The 17006-nt window shown below is 46.6% G+C and overlaps 4 protein-coding genes across 4 annotated transcripts; 1 reads left to right on the plus strand and 3 right to left on the minus strand.

Moving 5' to 3' along the window:
* Positions 1–8783: 8783 nt before the first annotated feature.
* On the minus strand, positions 8784–10950 carry CAO1 (peroxisomal copper amine oxidase; the record flags this gene model as incomplete). The annotated part of the gene is made up of 3 exons (XM_041683601.1): positions 8784–9133; positions 9191–10441; positions 10497–10950. The coding sequence occupies 3 exons, from the start codon at positions 10948–10950 to the stop codon at positions 8784–8786; spliced, it is 2055 nt and encodes a 684-aa protein (XP_041547845.1).
* Positions 10951–12252: 1302 nt separating this feature from the next.
* Positions 12253–13808, minus strand: AKAW2_70962A (CCR4-NOT core DEDD family RNase subunit POP2; the record flags this gene model as incomplete). The annotated part of the gene is made up of 2 exons (XM_041683602.1): positions 12253–13230; positions 13320–13808. 2 exons carry the CDS (start codon positions 13806–13808, stop codon positions 12253–12255), a joined length of 1467 nt encoding a protein of 488 aa, XP_041547846.1.
* Positions 13809–14206: 398 nt separating this feature from the next.
* Positions 14207–14519, plus strand: AKAW2_70963S (NADH dehydrogenase [ubiquinone] 1 beta subcomplex subunit 3; the record flags this gene model as incomplete). The annotated part of the gene is made up of 2 exons (XM_041683603.1): positions 14207–14301; positions 14360–14519. The coding sequence occupies 2 exons, from the start codon at positions 14207–14209 to the stop codon at positions 14517–14519; spliced, it is 255 nt and encodes an 84-aa protein (XP_041547847.1).
* A 513-nt stretch (positions 14520–15032) lies between these two features.
* AKAW2_70964A (WD40 repeat domain-containing protein) lies at positions 15033–16592 on the minus strand (the record flags this gene model as incomplete). The annotated part of the gene is made up of 1 exon (XM_041683604.1): positions 15033–16592. The coding sequence occupies one exon, from the start codon at positions 16590–16592 to the stop codon at positions 15033–15035; it is 1560 nt and encodes a 519-aa protein (XP_041547848.1).
* Positions 16593–17006: the final 414 nt, after the last annotated feature.

Genomic DNA, 17006 nt, shown 5'->3' on the forward strand with positions numbered 1-17006 from the left:
TGAGATATAGATAAAAATAAATAAAGACTAGTTAAATCTAAAAAATAATATATTATTAATATTATTATTTATTATACCAAGCTGCAACTGATTTATATCTAATAAAAAATATAAAATAGAAAATATAATATATTAAATATATATATAATATTTTAATACCTGAAAATAAAATTTTTTATAATTCCAGTAAAAAGCTACTAGATTATTATTTTAAAGATATTTATAAAAAAAAATATAAATATTATTTAAAGTATTATAATTCTTACACAGAGATAAGCCAGTAAAAATATATATAAATAATAGAGATTAATAAAGAGTAGATTAAATCTTATTTAATATAATAATTTTTATAGTTAAAGTATATGATAAAAAATATAAATTAAAATAAAGAGAAAAAATAAAAATACTAGAAGCAGTTTATAAAATAATATTATTAAATCAGTATATAAATTCAGTTATATCTAGTAATAAAAAAATAACAGAAGAAGAAGTAAAGATATAAATAAATAAAATTAAAAAAAAATAAGATATAAAAAAACTAAAGCAGGCAGATCTAATAGAGTAATAATTATAAATAAAGATTTTATTATATTAGAGAAGAAGAATAATAATAATAATTATAATAATAATTTTTTTTTCAAGAAAAAAAAAAAGCTACTACTGGAAGGTAAGGATATATATAATAATAAAATAGTAGAAATAATAAATAAAGACTTACAGAGAATTAACTAATAAAATAAAAGATAATTAATCAGATAGAAAGATATAATAAAAGAAAAGATATATAAATAAAACTAGTGATTTCTAAGTTATAAATATTAAGTAAAAATTTCAAGAAGACTAATTTCTCTTATTATATTTATTCTGAAGTTTATAATAATATTAATAATATTTCTAGTATAAACTGACATGATAATATCTATTAATATAATTAATTAAGTATTCCTGTATAAAATATATAAAAGTTTTATAAAAAATTTAAAGTTTAAAGAAAACAGGAAGTTACAAAAGATCAGGAAAGCTAGTATATATATATATTATATTATATATTATAACTAGAAATAATTAGAGTATCTTATAAGTATAAGACAGATATTAAAAAAGAAAGAAAATATAATACTGATAAAGATAAACTATATAAATATAACTAATAAAAATTTTAATAAATAATATAAAATATTAAAAACCGCATGTTCAGCATAGTATAAAATATAATAAAAAGATTTTTACTTTATAAAATAAAGATTATAATAACATGGTAATGAAATATATATTAAAATTATAAAGATTTTATATATAATAATAATAGGAAGATTTTTTTTAAAAAATAAAATTATAATAAATTAAAAAATAATAATAAGACAAAGAACAGTACAGGAAATTTAAATAATAATATAAAAAAATAAATATACAGATCTTAAAAAATAAAAAAACAGAAAAAGTAATTTAAAAAAGAAGCAGGAAGTGATTCTAAAAAAAATATAAATTTTTTTATAAATTAAAAATAGTAAAGATTATATATAATAAGTAAAAAATAAAAAATAGCTACAGGCAGGCTCAGAAAAAAATTAAAAATAATAGAATTATTAATAGGGAAAGGTTAATATAAGAAGACAAAAAGTAATAAAAAAAGTAAATTATATAGAAAAAGACTATGGATACTAGACAGAGAGAAATATAAAAAAAAAGTAATATAAAATATAATATAGTAGATTGAGTGAATTAAGTGAATTAAGTGAATTAAATGAATTAAATAAATCAGAAATAATAGAGAATAAGAAAGAAGAGATGTTATTATCAGAAATAAAAAAAAGAAAGAAGAATATAATAAATATAAAAAATAGAAGATACTGCCAGCAGATAGAAAGAAATATTAAAAAGAAGTATTAAAGGTGTTAGAAATGTTAGAAAAAGATATTAAAAAAGAATTATAGGAGAGATAAAAGAAGTAGTAGAATAACTGTAAATAGTAAGAGGATTAAACCAATGAGAGGGCCAGAAAATGAAGAAAAGGTGTACTGAAAGACCAAATTGCTAGATATATATTTGATGGTAATTGCTTCAGTCTTTGTAAGTACGTGAGGAACTGAATACTACTATTACCACCAGTAGTGTTAAAAATAACTGATAGTACTGTTTTAAACAGAAACATCAAATCTCCACCATCAGTTGCTGCTTTTCGAGCTGTTGTAATAGGAAATGTGTAGGGGGCAAAGACATCCACCCACCCCGTTTAAAACAGAAACTGCCTTTGCAAAGTAGGGTAGTGACACTCCCCAGTAGACCAACCCCAGCTTTAGGCTTCCACACTATCCAAGCCATCTATACATCCAGTTCTCTTTCATCACGGGCCCATTATGGACCTCAGATCAAGGTAGTCAAGACACCCGGACAATCCCCAGAGCCTCTTCGCATGTCTCCATGACCTGAAGGTCATTGGCGCCAGCGAGTGACGTGGGATGTTGAAATATCGTGTTGATGTTGATTGATTGAGCATTATGACGGACCCAACTCCGTTGGTTTTATTATATGCTTGAGTTTTCAGGACTGAGCATGATGAGTATTGATTCGAGCATCCAGATCATCAACAGCATCCGCTACAAACAATCAACCATCCATCTTCATATGAAGGCGTAAAAGACTGTTTGCTGTGTCTGTCCTGTATTGATAGGCAGCTAACGTAATGCCCAGCATGAGGCACCGCAGAAGGATCTCCGCCAGCCGGTGACAGCAACCAGCTGCCAGCGAAATACTTTTCCGTGGGACATTCCTTTCGGTTTCCCATGAACTGGATCGTCTCGACGAGACGCGTGCCATTGTTCTCGTCTCCAACAACCAGCGCAACGATGTCCGCCAGCGGGAGAGTTTCCCTTTCCAATGGAATTACTCTGGCCAAACCCAGCCCGTCTGGAGAGTTTCGCACGGCCACAGTGTAGCTCGCAGGCTGAGTACTCTGCGCAGGATTGTCTCCTCCATCGTATGACACTGCGATATTTCATCTTGGCTCGTGATGTAGCAAGTGTTCGAGTCATGCTTAATTGCTGGGTGCATAGGATTCAGATCTTTGAGCTCACTGACAGCTACCAAATAGATCGAAATTGAGCCGGGCGATCGATTCCCGATATGGCACCTATCAGACCACATATTTTGTACCATATGCCCTTCCAGAGTGTACTGGAAGCTGTTTTGCAGATGAGATCAGAGAGCAAAGCGTGACCATCGAGTGCCTGTGTATCGTAGCAGTCAGACATACTAGCTGTGCCAGGGCCGGGCTCCATAGAACCGGCGTATCCGGGTGGCGAGAGACAACAGAAGCACACTCAGGTGTACTGGCTGAATTGTCACCTATAATATTGGCTTTGTTGCTTTCTGTCATGCCGTTGAACGGCTGTTCATATGCTGGTGTATAAGCTATCCATACAGACTCGTTTGGTCGATAGTAGGTACTGTTAAGAGCACCTACTGCTCGTTCTCAGGATTCGCATGATGGAAATAGTTTACACTGGAGTGCATGGCTGTTCCGATCGAGGGACGCTGGACTAGCATCTTATATATCTCCAGTCGCTGCTTCCATGTCGCCGTGTATATGAGCATAATCGGTGTACTGTAGTCATGGCCGAACAAGGAAAGTTCAGTCCCACGAATTTGAAGCACGACGACGAACTCAATGGTAGAATGTCCAATAGTAAGACTAAAGAAGGAGATGTTGCCCAACGGCGATGGTCTATCCAAGTCCAGGCCCTGGCCACGCTGATTATGGCTCCATAACACCTTGCTCAATCAATCAGATAAGCAATGATAATGTGGGGAGATGAACGTATTCGAACGGGTTCCCGGAATTAGGATATAGTATAATCGCCAACACACCATCCATGGTCGTTAGCGACTACCCACACACCTGGATAAAAGCGGGTCGCCGTGAAGACCAGCCGACGCAAGACTTGTCATTGCGAGTGTACTGAAAAGCATCAATCCAAAAAGAAAAATATGTTGTTCAATGATGGACTAAGTGTTTGCTCAGGGATTAGCAATGGTGTCGGGGTATAACATCGGCAAGCCCGGATCTGACGACACTATCTCTGAAGCATCATGACGCGCAAGACAGCAAGGCTAAAGGCCACACAGCCTGCATTGCGTCGACGCCCCAGCTGGAAGTTCGTTGCCCTTAAGAGCTGTGTCCACCAGTAGCAGCTTTCGTAGGCTTCATAGGTCGACAAGGACAAGTATTATATGAAATCTCTCCACTGGCTCATGACCCAGTTGGCCCATAACTGCCAGTAGCTGGCCATGATACTTCTGGAGTAATGGTGGAAGTCGTGGATCTGATAACGTGTCTTACTAGCGTAGGCAGATTGATGAAGTAGGTTGTGATTGTCATAGTCTCGACATTCCGATCGCCTATGCCTGTCGGAACTTTCCTCCGCAAGACTGGAAGCAATCTAGCTATTATTATCTGGCGTCACGAGGAAATGGGATCCATCCATCTCCATCTGTTTTCTGTATGACCGGTTGCATCTGGCCAGCTTCGCTTTCATCTGCTGGTCAGGACTGACATCATATTCTCGACTCCTCAAATACGGGTTTGCATGTAGCAGTATCAACTGTTAACGAACTGTTTGGCGGATAGACATAATATCCATAAATGACTCCCATCAGCGATACATAGCGGTGAAATCTGGTGATCTCTTCACATCCAAGAAACATTTCCAGCTGTATAGACTTTCGGGTACGGTGCCTCTTGTGTGTTGCTGGAAAATCTCCAGACATCGAATGCTTCAGCGTCAAAATTGATGGATGTCATCTGATGATTTTTCAAGATTGCAAATCCCCGCATACATGAACGTGAATTATGGAGTGTCTGTCTTCTTGTCCGCCACATGGAAAGCGAGAATATGCTCCCACGTCTGATTGCTCCTTCGGTGATGAACGGGATGTCTTGGAGAAATGCGTCTCCGCGTTGTCGCTGCGTGTATTATATCCAGGAATTAGAATTTTGCGCAGCTTTATGGAAAGTTCGTAAAATAATATCTCATCTGATCAACGCGAGGTTCCCTGACAAGCGTAGCATGAGGGAGCTTCAACCAGAGATATACCAGTCGAGGAAAAGCAGCAGTGAGGACGAGCCTCGATGGTCGTAAACAATGTGCGACTCACGAAGCCAGCAGTATTGTTTGAAGTCAGACGAACAAGGATATAGAAGGAGACGGCATAGCAAAAACGCTGGCAGAGGAGCAGATAAAGCGCCCGGTCACAGTAGGCAGCGCACTGTTCTGTACCTTTCTTGTCGGACGAGTGAAAGCAGCTCCATTGTGTTGCTTGGCCGAACCAGCTCCTAAGTATTATATTGCTGTATATTTGCGTTCCTTCGTTCGCCTGCAGATGTAGGCATCGAAAGACGCCGTCTCAGGGAGATCATATACTCCCCCACCAGCCTGAATGCGTCAAGGCCAGACGCCGTCCAGATCAAGATGCAGTATGCACTGGAGAGGATGACGTGGACGAATGAGACGAAGGATTTGGCAGGTCTCGGATATGGCTGTTGGCACTCGAACTACAAATATTGGGATGAGAAGATTTCAGTGTTGTTGGTTGGATGAGCTGCGCAACGTCTTGCCTTGGATGAACGCAGGCCTGACTGTTCTTGGACCTGGAGCATCTCTGTTCATACCTAAAATAGCGTGCGGTGTGTAACCTGACTCGTTTCTGATCTTTCTAGCGTCGCTTGTCTTGACTTGGCGTTAATCCCTCAACTTGGCACTGTTATTGTCCTCGGTGTTTCGTCTCTCGAAGTGCCTCTTAGACATCATCGAGATCCAACTGAGTGGATACAGCGTCACTCGCCAGATCGGACCGAATCTCTCTCATCATTATCTGTAGCATCATTGGATACAGATTGACGCGCGTAAGCCCAACTTGATTAGGGGACATCCAACTGAAGTGTGGCATCTTCAGACTCGTGGCTCCTGAGTTGGATTGGAAGTCATGACGCAGAATTGAGTATCGTCCTGACTATCAAAAGAACAAGAAACACAATAAAACACGAGATAGAACCACCGATTGAAGGAGCGCGCATATCGAAACCAACCGGAATGTTGAGCCCCACCCATCCTTGCTCACGCCAGGATGTACTCCTGCAGATATCTACCGCAATGACAGCGGTAGTTGATTCATTGATGTTGAAGAAAGCTTCATTTGATTTGGCGAACGTACTTCATAGTACTTCTGTGCCCTGGAACCAGAACCAGATACCAGTTCCTCCACAGAGTATCGTGATAGTCCGTGTCTGTTTCGGCAACAACTAGCCTTGGATGACAACAAGCTCTTCAGGAATGGCTTTTCTTTCTGGTCGCAACCAGAAACATTTCGGCGCATTCTGACGGTATGTACAGTCCCGTATATCCATGATGGCTTTGATGACATTAGACGTTCGGCGGGGAGGTTTCTCAAAGACACATTTCGCGGGTCATGAGACGATAATGACCTAGTTGGGTCGGATGCTTTTCCAAGCAAAGAACGAGTGACACAGCCTTATTTGAAGAGGCCCATGGGAAAAGATGTATGCACGAGGATGTATCCAGCATCATAGACTGAAGCCTTCCAGAATCAATTGCCCTTACTTCTTCGTATCGACGGGCAAGTTATGCTGTCGGGTAGTCTCTCACACTGCACAATTAGATAGTTCGTAGATGTAGCCGTATAGGGGGTTAGCCCATGTGTTCGATATCCTGATTGGAGTGACTAATGGGCGCTGAGGAGTGCTAAAGATGACTTATACATATTAATATCGTAGCCGGCAGAAAACATAAACTGGTCTCACTATGGATCTCTTGGTTAATCCAAACCCACGAGTAGATGGAGTAAAGTCTTCCGCGAAGAGCCGGTAGTGTGACAGTTTGTGGGAGCACCAAAGTTCAGTTGTAACAACAGCGCCGTTGGCTAGCAGTCCAGTCAAGCGTATTGAGCTTGACGAAGGTTGCTTGAAAGATTGATCGTATCATCAGAGATGCATCGATATTAAAGAGAAAATGGTCTTGTGCTAGGCCCCGCCGTGATGATGTTCCCTTGATATAGAGGGACGGAAGTGGCAAGATGCGTTGCGTCTTTTTTGGACTTCGTATGCCATTGCGTTGGGGAGATATAGAATGGGTAAAGCCTCAGTATGCCCTGCTCGTGTTTATCAAACGTCTGAGTGTTCCCCCGACAGCTATGTGTATGGTGGTCTCTCGCCGAAAATCACTGAATCGTTGTGATAGCTTGTAACTCGAAACTAAGTGAGTGATTCAGGGCGAGGCCCTCAATCAAGCGAACCCCATCGCAACAGCCGAAGCTCAAAGCTACTGACATAGCTTGTCTCTGTGGACCTGGCGACCGCACCTTCACCACGCCGATTGATGGGTATATATCCATCCTCTCCATCCTGCAAGCGATATGAGCGACATGCGGTATGACACATATCCGCTATTACGATCACGATATCATCGACAACGTGATACAAGCATCATGAAGGTGTCATTGAAGCACGCATCGACCATGACCAAGTAGCTCGACAGTGCTCTGGTCTTGACACCAATGGAAGTTGAGCATCGCAGCTATACCAGTTTTCCTGGCAGATTAGAGCGAGAAAGCTAGGGAGAGCGTTAAATGAGAACGAGCGACAGACAGTATCGGAAGCTCTCCAATATCGTGAGAAGATTAAGAATGGATATAGGTCCCTTCACGGAGTATGAATGGTGTGGTGACTTGCATGGCAGGATATACTGGACCCTTCAAGTAGGATGGAACAGGGAATATTTGAGCACACGGTAGAGAAGTCCAACAATGAAGAGGAAAAGTAGGAAGTCCAGTATATCAAAGAGGAAGACGTTTGCAGGATGGTGCTTGTGCCGATGGTGCCATGAGGTATATAGAAGATGGAGATGAGTATATATGTTGATGATGCTGATAGAAGTGTGAGGATGAAAGAGGTGAGGATAAAGAGGAAGAGAGGGAGAGGAGAAGCGAGCTTCTTATAGAAGAGGCAGGGCGAGAATCAGCTGATGTAATTAACAGCCATGAATGTGAAGCGGCTGGTGAAGAACCATCTTCATACAATACGCGACGTGTATAGAATCACCGAGCACAGGGAATCGTAAGCTAAAAGTTGCAGTGAGTGCACATTATTTCACCGTGTGATGCAATCCCATGGCGGCCCGGTACCTGGCCATGGACCAAGTAGCTCTCAAGTATATAGACAAATATAACAGTACCAGGTAATTTAGGAAAGGGAATCAGTGAAGAGGTAAGCATTTGTGTCAAGGCAGCAGATTTTGTTATTTGTTATTTGTTATTCGGAGGTTTCCATAAAATAATCTACCAGCGTGAATCGGGACCCGGTGTCCGTTAATACTGCTGCGTCACTATTGCAAGGGTACGAAGTGGCCAAGCAAGCTTCACAGTCTGGGTCGTCCGCCAATTCACATCTGGTCTAGGAATGGAAAGGGAAACTTGTGTAAAATTTGTCATGGAATCAATGTTGTGGGAAAGGAAATCTGTACGGATTTGATATATGCTCCACCAGTTGTAGGACTTCCATATTCAGGTCAACCAAGAAAATAACCGGGCGGCAATCAAGTTACTTACCGGGAAGGAATCTACAGGTCAATCCACTACAAGGCAAATGATTTCAGAAAATCCTATTCCAAAGGCTAACTAAAATGCTAATAAAACAAAAGCCATGATGGGAATCATTTGAAGATACCTTCACAAAGAGGGAAGAGAAGAAAGAAAAAATGGATACATGCAAACTAGACCTGAACACTAGATCCATCACTCTTCTTACAAGAAGAGCATGCTCCAGCACCAGCAGCAACCTGCGACGGCGTGCGAGCAAAACTAGGAGGAACATCCAAGGCAGGGTTCCTTGCGAAGAAGTGTCTCGGACGGAGAAGCAAAGTCATTGGCTCAGCAGGCATGATGGGGTAGTCTTCAGGGGAGGGGAAGTGCGTAAGGCCAAACGTGTGCCATAGGACGACGTCCGTGTTGTCGATCGAGGTGTTCGGACCAGCGGCTTCAATCCAGGCTGGCAGACCCTGGGATGGTTCACCCGAGGTCTGGGGTACGTGGCGACCGGCAGGGTGAATTTGGTCATCGGAGTCTTTATTTAGAAATTAGTGAAGCAGTTCAAACTGGAAAAGTCATGGTAGGCACTTACACTTTGTGACATGCACAGCATGTCTGGCGAATCCAGCCCGCTTCCAGACCAAACTACCCGCTTTGGGAAGCAAGGGAGGTACTTCACGGCTGACTAGCTTGTAGCAGACGGGCTTCTTGCTGTGGGGGTTCAGCTTGTTGGTGTTGGCAATCTCCCAGGTTCTGGACGTGTTGCCGTCGTAGTCGGACATTGCTTCGAGAGGCGTAGTGAACTTGGTCTTCTTGGCGTAGAATGCGTTTCCGTACGGGTTCTCTGCACTTCCGACCTCGGCTTCACTGCGAGTTGCGTCGACTTGGAAAACGGTGTTGTTGGGTCCGTCGACGTTGGCGTCCACACGCAGACAGAAGAGGTGCTGGTGGTTGTGTGCGTTGACGCCAGGGTAAACTTCAGTGCCCCAGCCCTTGGTGTCCTCGCCGGGGTTCATGGCATAGGTGTTCAGAATACCGGTGAGTTTGATATCAAGCTGGATAGTGCCATCCTGGTGGAAGATCCAGTAGACGCAGTACTCGTAGTTGGCGGCAGTGAAGATGTGGGAGATAATTAGCTTCCGACCACGGGTTACAATCACAGACTCGTCGCGAAAGTCGGTGTGTTTGAAGAGAATGCCGGCGTCTTCTTCGTGAATGCAGATGGCGTTCTTGACGATGGTGCTAGCACCTGCGCGGTTGACAAAAGCAGCATCCATGTAGTGGATAGCACCCTTGCAGTCACAGCCGAGGGATAGACTGTTGGTCATGTAGCCACCACCATACTCTCCCAAGTCGAAAGCGTGCTTGCGCTGATGAGGGTGCTCGGGGTTTCCATAGGGGACGACCATCTCCGCAAGAGACAGACGGTAGAACACAGGACGCACATTTCCATTGTCATTAAAGGTGATGTTGTTCAAGACGATACCCTCACGGTAGTTGAAACCAACGTGGATGTTCCACTTCTGCCAGTCGATGGTACGTCCGTTGATACCGAAAGAAACGCCCTCTGGCTGCGTGATGTGAATGGGCTTGATATCTGTCCGGTAGCCGCCCTCTGTCTCAATCGATGCGGGGTGATAGTTGTTGGGAGGCGCCTTGCTGATGGGCCTCCGCACCGGCGGGATATCGATGTGAATGACCTGCTTGGTCTCCGCGTTGAAGATAGGGCAGAAGTCCAGAGGAAAGGTGTATTGAGAATCGTCAACGTGGGGACGGTAGTACATGAGAGCCTGCTGCAAACGGACACCATTGCCAAAGCGCTCGTCGTACCCGATGGTCCAGGCTGTAGATGAATTAGCATCTTGCAAGTCACAACCTGTTGTACGACGACAACTTACGATCACAGTAAACCTTGTACATATCCTCCTTCGGAATGCCGATGATCGCACACTGCTCAATGACCTTGGGGTCCTTGCGAACAATCGACTCGACCTCCTGCAAATCTTCCATGGTGATCAGGGGTTGCACGCCAGGCGTGTGTTCCCATCTCACGATCTTCTTCTCATCAAGGTCGACGATTCCATCGTAGACCTTGCCGCCTGGCGCAATGGCAACGACGTCGGCCGCACGAGTGGGACGGGGAGTCTTCTGCGGGTTCTCCAGCCATGCCATCATCTCCGCCTTGCGGGGCTCATACAGAGTGACCGCGTTGAAGTTGACCTTGCCATATTCCTTGCGGATAATGGCGACAGCGGCGTCGATTTCCACCGTCGAGAGAGGGTCCAAAGGGTGAGGAGGGGGTGAAGTAGCTTGGACCTGGTGGGTCAGCTGTTGAAGGCGCTCAAGAACCATGATGAAGGAGCGGTGTAATGCAAGCGCTCGGGATTATTTCTCAACAAAGTGAGTCTTTGGTGTGCGGTAGAAACTAAGTATGGGAGAGATAAAAGTATATGTTTTCCTCAGTTGGAAAATAAACCGGCGACCTGGCCAGTTGTACGGTAGGACGAGAAATGAAGAAGTAAAGTGATGTTACCACCCAGACTGTGTGAAACCATAGTCGACACTGAGGGGACCACCCACCTTATAAGCAGCGAGCGCATGGCTGCACGAGCGCATTGCCAGAGGAGGATATGATTGTACAGCACGACCGCTGCACCACCGATAAGATACGCCTCGATAAGCACGCCCGGATTCCTTGCCCCGAAGCGGTCTAGTGCCCCCTGCTTCTCCGCTGCGACTCAAAGCGGCAATCGGAACCTTGTCTACGACTACCGGTGAGATAGGCTACCCCGGATTCGCAGACTGACCCGAGCGTCGGCCTGGAAGGGTCCGATCTAGGCGTCGGATGTGGTTGCCCCTATCAGGCTCATCAAGGGATGGACAGTCTTGGTTCGAGTCCCCCCTCCCGATGCAAGATCAGCAGACCGATCGCGGACGGGGTAATACAACGCGTTCTGCATAACTGCCAGGCTGTCATTGAGCCACGAAGGGTTAAGTGGGTCTGATCTACTAACAAGATAGTTTGATAATGCTAATTATTAACATGTCTATCATAAGAGGCAAAGTAGATTCCCAACCAGTTCTACCTACGGGGATAGAAACGAATGGAGTGGTAAACCCCGGACGCTTAACGAAATAATGCTTGACGTAGATCACATTCCAGCCGGAGACGAACACCATACACCTATTGCAAACACCCACCTCCAAGGCAATGCGAAGGCACTGCAGGCGATGAACTCCTTGAAACGGACCGAAAAAAAAAAAAAAAAAAAAAAAAAAAAAAAAAAAAAAAAAACAGAAAAACACACACTAGCAAACAAGACAATGCACCAAGAAACACAACCGATGCCACATGCTATGTACATCCATCACATCATATAGATTCCTTGCCAACTCTGCCGAAAGCAACATGACAAACAGGTGGAAAAAAGTAATCAGAACCGCCGGCTAAGGTTCAATGGAGAAAAGTGACCGTGGATCCGGGTGCTGTTGCCAGATCCAACCGGTCAGGAGTAGGAGCCTATACAAGCAAGAGAGCAAAGAGTCAGGGAAAATGTACCTAAACGTAGACAATATCTCGAACTCCCCGAGCCTGATCTAACACCAAATATTGAAAGGAGATAATACCAAGACAGCCAGACGAACCGATGAGCCTCATGACTTGGCAAGCTGGAATTGCCCCAGGACGCCGCCAGTGGCACCAGGTGTCATTGTATGGGGGGTTTGGCTGCCCAGATGACCGGCATTGGGGGTGCTTGGCGTGCCGGTAGCCGAGTAGATTGTGGCGCCGTTAAGATTGGGAGTCTGATGTGGCTGCATGTGGTACAGCAAAGCCGGCATCTGACCGTTCAAGCCCCAAATCTGACCCGAGTATTTCGACTCGTCGATGCTGCCGTTGAAGACGAGTTGGCGCATCTTCCAGTAGATCTCACCCGTCACGAGAGAGTCCGACCCTGCCTGATGAGCGATGCCGACGCGCTTGACACCGAGCTCATCCGCAATGTCTTGCAGACCCGACTTCTGTCCGAGATTAGTGAGGATTTGAGCAGCGGCTGGCGTTAACGGAGAGTCGTTTACAGCCTGATTGCGTCCCGCATGTTTCATCAAATATTTGATATCATACAGTGACGGGAAGAAGATTTTGAGGAGTTTGTGGAATTCCTCTTCGTTCTCGGGAAGAGGTTTGCAGAGCATAATCTTCATGAGGTATCCGAAATCATAACCGGAGTGGAAAGAGACCCAATGGACATCTTCCAAAAGAACGAGCCCCGAGCTGATCAGAAGAGCACCGAACTCAAAGGGGTCGATTCCGTTCTTCTCATGCATAGAGAAATCGATACCCGCCTTGGCCAGCATCGCCGTCGACTCTTGTGCGTACATATCTTCCTCTAACGAAAACCGGAAGTTGAACTGCCATGTGCACGGCGCAGGGACGAGGCTGTTTCCGAGAGGCTGTCCATTCGCATCTGTAGCGTTGGGCGGGGGTACCTCGCCTTCGGCAGAAAACAAGGTAATACCGAGCTGGATCATTTTCAGGAGATCGACGTTACACCGGAGAGTTTGATAGTGGTAATCTGCTTTATTCGTGAACGCTCCCATTGGACGTGCGACGATACCGGGGAACTCGGTGTCCTGGGCTTTGGTTAGCGACCCTCATTCTCCCAGTAAAAGGAGCCGAGCAACTTCATAATTTCCCAGCTCCACAGCTAGCTGCATCTTACCATGCTGATGTAGGGATACTTCTCGACGAACTGTCGCAGGATGGCCATTTCCTGAGCCAGATTGTGGCTCCATACGTCACGTATCCGCGTCTTCACCGCACCGGCCTTCGCCTCGAGCGCCAGTCGGCCATCGTGAGTCTGATGTAATTGCTGCTGTTGCATCTGCGCGCCTCGTGCGAAGCCCATCTGAGCGGCGTGGCTGGCGAGTCCGGTGCCGCCTCCATCCCCGGCACTCGCGAACCCTGCGACGGACATACCATTTGCGATACCGGTGCCGGACAGTGTAAACGGATTGATATTTGTGTTCGGGTTTCCGGCGGCAAAACCGGGGTGACCACCGAGAGATGGAGGAGGGAGGGCTGAGTTGGCCGACTGGGCATGAGCCGGGTGATGTTGGGCTTGCTGCTGTTGCTGGAGATGGGCTTGCTGTAGGTGGGTATAGGAAGCTGTTAGGCCAGTAGGCCCGTATCGGCCGACGGGAGGGGGCATGTTGAAAGGCAGCGATGAGAGAGCTGATCAACCGTCACGCATCTGAGATTGGGATGAACGATGAGTTGAAGCGGAGTGGGAGGGGGGTTCGGTCGGCTCTTTTCGCGCTGGGCTCTGGGACGGACGGGCTCATCCTCGCCGGCGAAGAAGGCGGACAGCTGCGGTTGCTGAATCCGGACTAGTGCGCCAAGCCCCCAGTCCTCGCTCGAACTCCCTCGTTTCCGTACAGCTTCAACTTCCTCTGTTTCCGCCTGTCCTTATTCTCGCGCTACCACCCCCGGTTTCCCGTCCATTGCCTGTCCGGACCCTGCGGATCTCGGTCTCATTTATCTGAATACTCGATCCGCCGTCTAACTCACCACCAACTCACCCCCTCATCCATCGCCAATCCGCTCACCATGGCTCCCAACCCCACCGGATTTGACATCAACGAATTCAAGGCCGCCGCCCACCCCCGGTCGGCCTGGGCCAAGAAGGACCCCTGGGCTCGCTAGTACGATACATCCACCGCCGATTCAAGAATTACGTGTTGTTACTGACAGTTTACCCAGCGAGGCCTGGAGATACACCGGTCCCTTCAGCCGCATCAACCGTTTCAAGCGCATCTTCCCTGGCTTCGGCATTGCCAGCGTTGCTTTCGCCGGTTACTGCGCCTACGAGCACTTCTTCCTGAAGGATGACCACCACCACCACGGCGAGGGCCACCACTAAATCACGATCAACGGGAGCATAAGTGCGGAGTTGGAAGAATGAAGCCGACATGCGATGGAAAAAAGATGAAGGATACCCCGGATTGCCGAGATCAATGGCATCCGTACGTGATTAGAGGGTCACGATGTGTGGTGTACAAGCGGGAGAAGGGATTATCGATTCGATTGGGATAGAATTTTTGTCTCATTATCATGAATGACCCTTAGCTCTCTACAGACGGCGCTTGGGTTGTTTCATTTGTCGGGTGTACATAGTAACTGTTATTTATCACATCAAGTGCAATTTGTTCAAACATTATGGAAATTAGGCTGTGTAGGCATTCGACATTACTCAGCATAGCGATTAACTAAACTATGAACTACCAGCAATAGTACTGCTTGCTATATTTCATAATGCCAGCCAGGAAACTGTTGATCAAGTGAGAACTAAACAGGGTCATAAATTGCATTAATACGCCGATATCTCGGAAATCCGCATCTATACAGGCTTTTTGGTCTAATCATCATGAAGAATTTACTCCTCAAATACCAGAGAAATACCGTCATCACCGGCGGTAACAACCCGCTTACCATCTGAGCTCTGCACAAAGCCCATGATACCGCCGGATTGTTCACCCTCCGAGTTCTCAACAAGACCCAAGTGGCCCTTCCACTCCTTCAACAAACCCTGGGCAGCAGCGGCAGTTCCACCACGGGCATCCCAGCGTCTGACAATACCATCCATACCCACGGAGGTGAGCAGCCATGGTTGGCCTTGGCCGGCCGTCGCGGCTGCCAGCGGGCTGGGACGAGGCAAGGGGGTGGCAGGAGCACGGCTCTGCAGGAATTCAACCTTAACCACGGCGCCCTCGTGCGCTTCCTTGATGTGACGGCGGACGGCGAAGCGATGGGCAGCGTCGAACAGGGCAATCGAGCCATCCACAGAGCCAGCCGCAAGAAGAGTCAGGGGAGGGGAAGAGAAAGAGAGAGTTTCAACACCGTCGCTCTGAGCCTGGAGAGAGGCAAGGAGAGTGCCTGCAGCGGAGGCAGTCGCCTGTGAAGCAGCACCCTTGCCCTTCGCCTTGGAAGCAGCAGCGCCGCCAGCCGGCGCCAAACGGGGAAGACCGACCACCTTGATGTTGCCCTCGGCACCACCAACAGCAGCAATAGCACCACCAGGGGAGATGGCGATAGAGTACAGACCACCCTCGACGGCGAAGCGCTGGTCCTCCGCAGTCAGACCGACAACAGCGCTAGTACCCGGGGAGTAAGAGACGCCAGCGGCGGCAGCGTCGCCAAAGACATCGTAGACGTAGAAGCTACCGTCCTCGGAGACGGTCGCCAGCAGCTTTCCATCGGGAGTCCAGGCACCCGCAGTGCAGGATCCGGTGTGTTGGAAGAAAGACTGAATGATGGAGATGGGAGCAGCCGCGTCCCGGGGGTCGATGCGGAACACCCAAGCGCTACCGTCATTGGCACCCAGAGCAATGATGTTGCTCTTCTCCTCGTTGCCCTTCTCGCAAGGGCAGACAGCAACCCAATTGATCTCCTCCACTTCTTGAACCTCCGCGAGGAACTGCCATGCGAGCCCGGTTCCCTGGGGGGTAGTGTCGCGGTAAGCACGCAGCTTGCCGTCCATTCCTGCCGTGATAACGAACTCGCCCTTGGGTTCTGTGAATGCGACGGCGTTCACGGTGTCGGAGTGGCCATCAAGCTTGAGGAGGGGCTGGAGAGAATCCCGCTCGCGCCTGGGTTGCGGGTCCGACTCGTAGCTGCGGGGAAGGACGGGGCGCTCATCGTTCGGCGTCGAATCGAAGATATAAGCGGTATCGTCTCCGGAGCCAGTGATAACAATGTTGTTGTGGATGGGGTGCTGAGCAATGCAGAAAACGGAGTCGTTGTGGCTATCGAAATGGGCGGCGGAGTCATTTTGTAGGGTGATTTCTTGTTCTTCGTAGCTCATGGGCTGATCGCCATCCTCATCTTCGCCATCAGACTCCATGGGGTGGTCCTCATCGCGGTTGATAACCTCATCGGCTTCATCGGCATCAACGTAGGCGTCGTCGTCGGCGCGGTGAGGATCTTGCGACGACATGGTGATGTAAATATGAACTGCGGGGTTGCACCGAGCGCAGGGGATGTGTTGTTTTTGGTGATGGATGTGTTTGAAAGGAAGTTTCAGGTGAGGGCCAGCTTGCGACTGTCCGATTTGAAATTATTGAAAAGAAATGTGAAGGAACGACAGAGGGCGCCGTCCGAAGAATGAGTATTATTTTTTTTCGGTGCTGATCAATCTTCCCGATCAACCCCCGCTTAGAAATTCGATTCTTTCCCCGCGATGGATGCAAACGCAGCAAACATCCGCTCAAGGGGGTCACATCCCATCTACTGTTTGTATCTTATCTGAAGGACATTCTGGTGAATGAAATCTTATCTATTATATGAACTGTTTATATCCATAGGAAGGAACGCGCTGGGACCAAGTATTCTGAAGCGTACTCTCGCACAG

The sequence above is a fragment of the Aspergillus luchuensis genome, chromosome 7 (assembly GCF_016861625.1).
Source record: "Aspergillus luchuensis IFO 4308 DNA, chromosome 7, nearly complete sequence".
Classification (NCBI taxonomy): domain Eukaryota; kingdom Fungi; phylum Ascomycota; class Eurotiomycetes; order Eurotiales; family Aspergillaceae; genus Aspergillus; species Aspergillus luchuensis.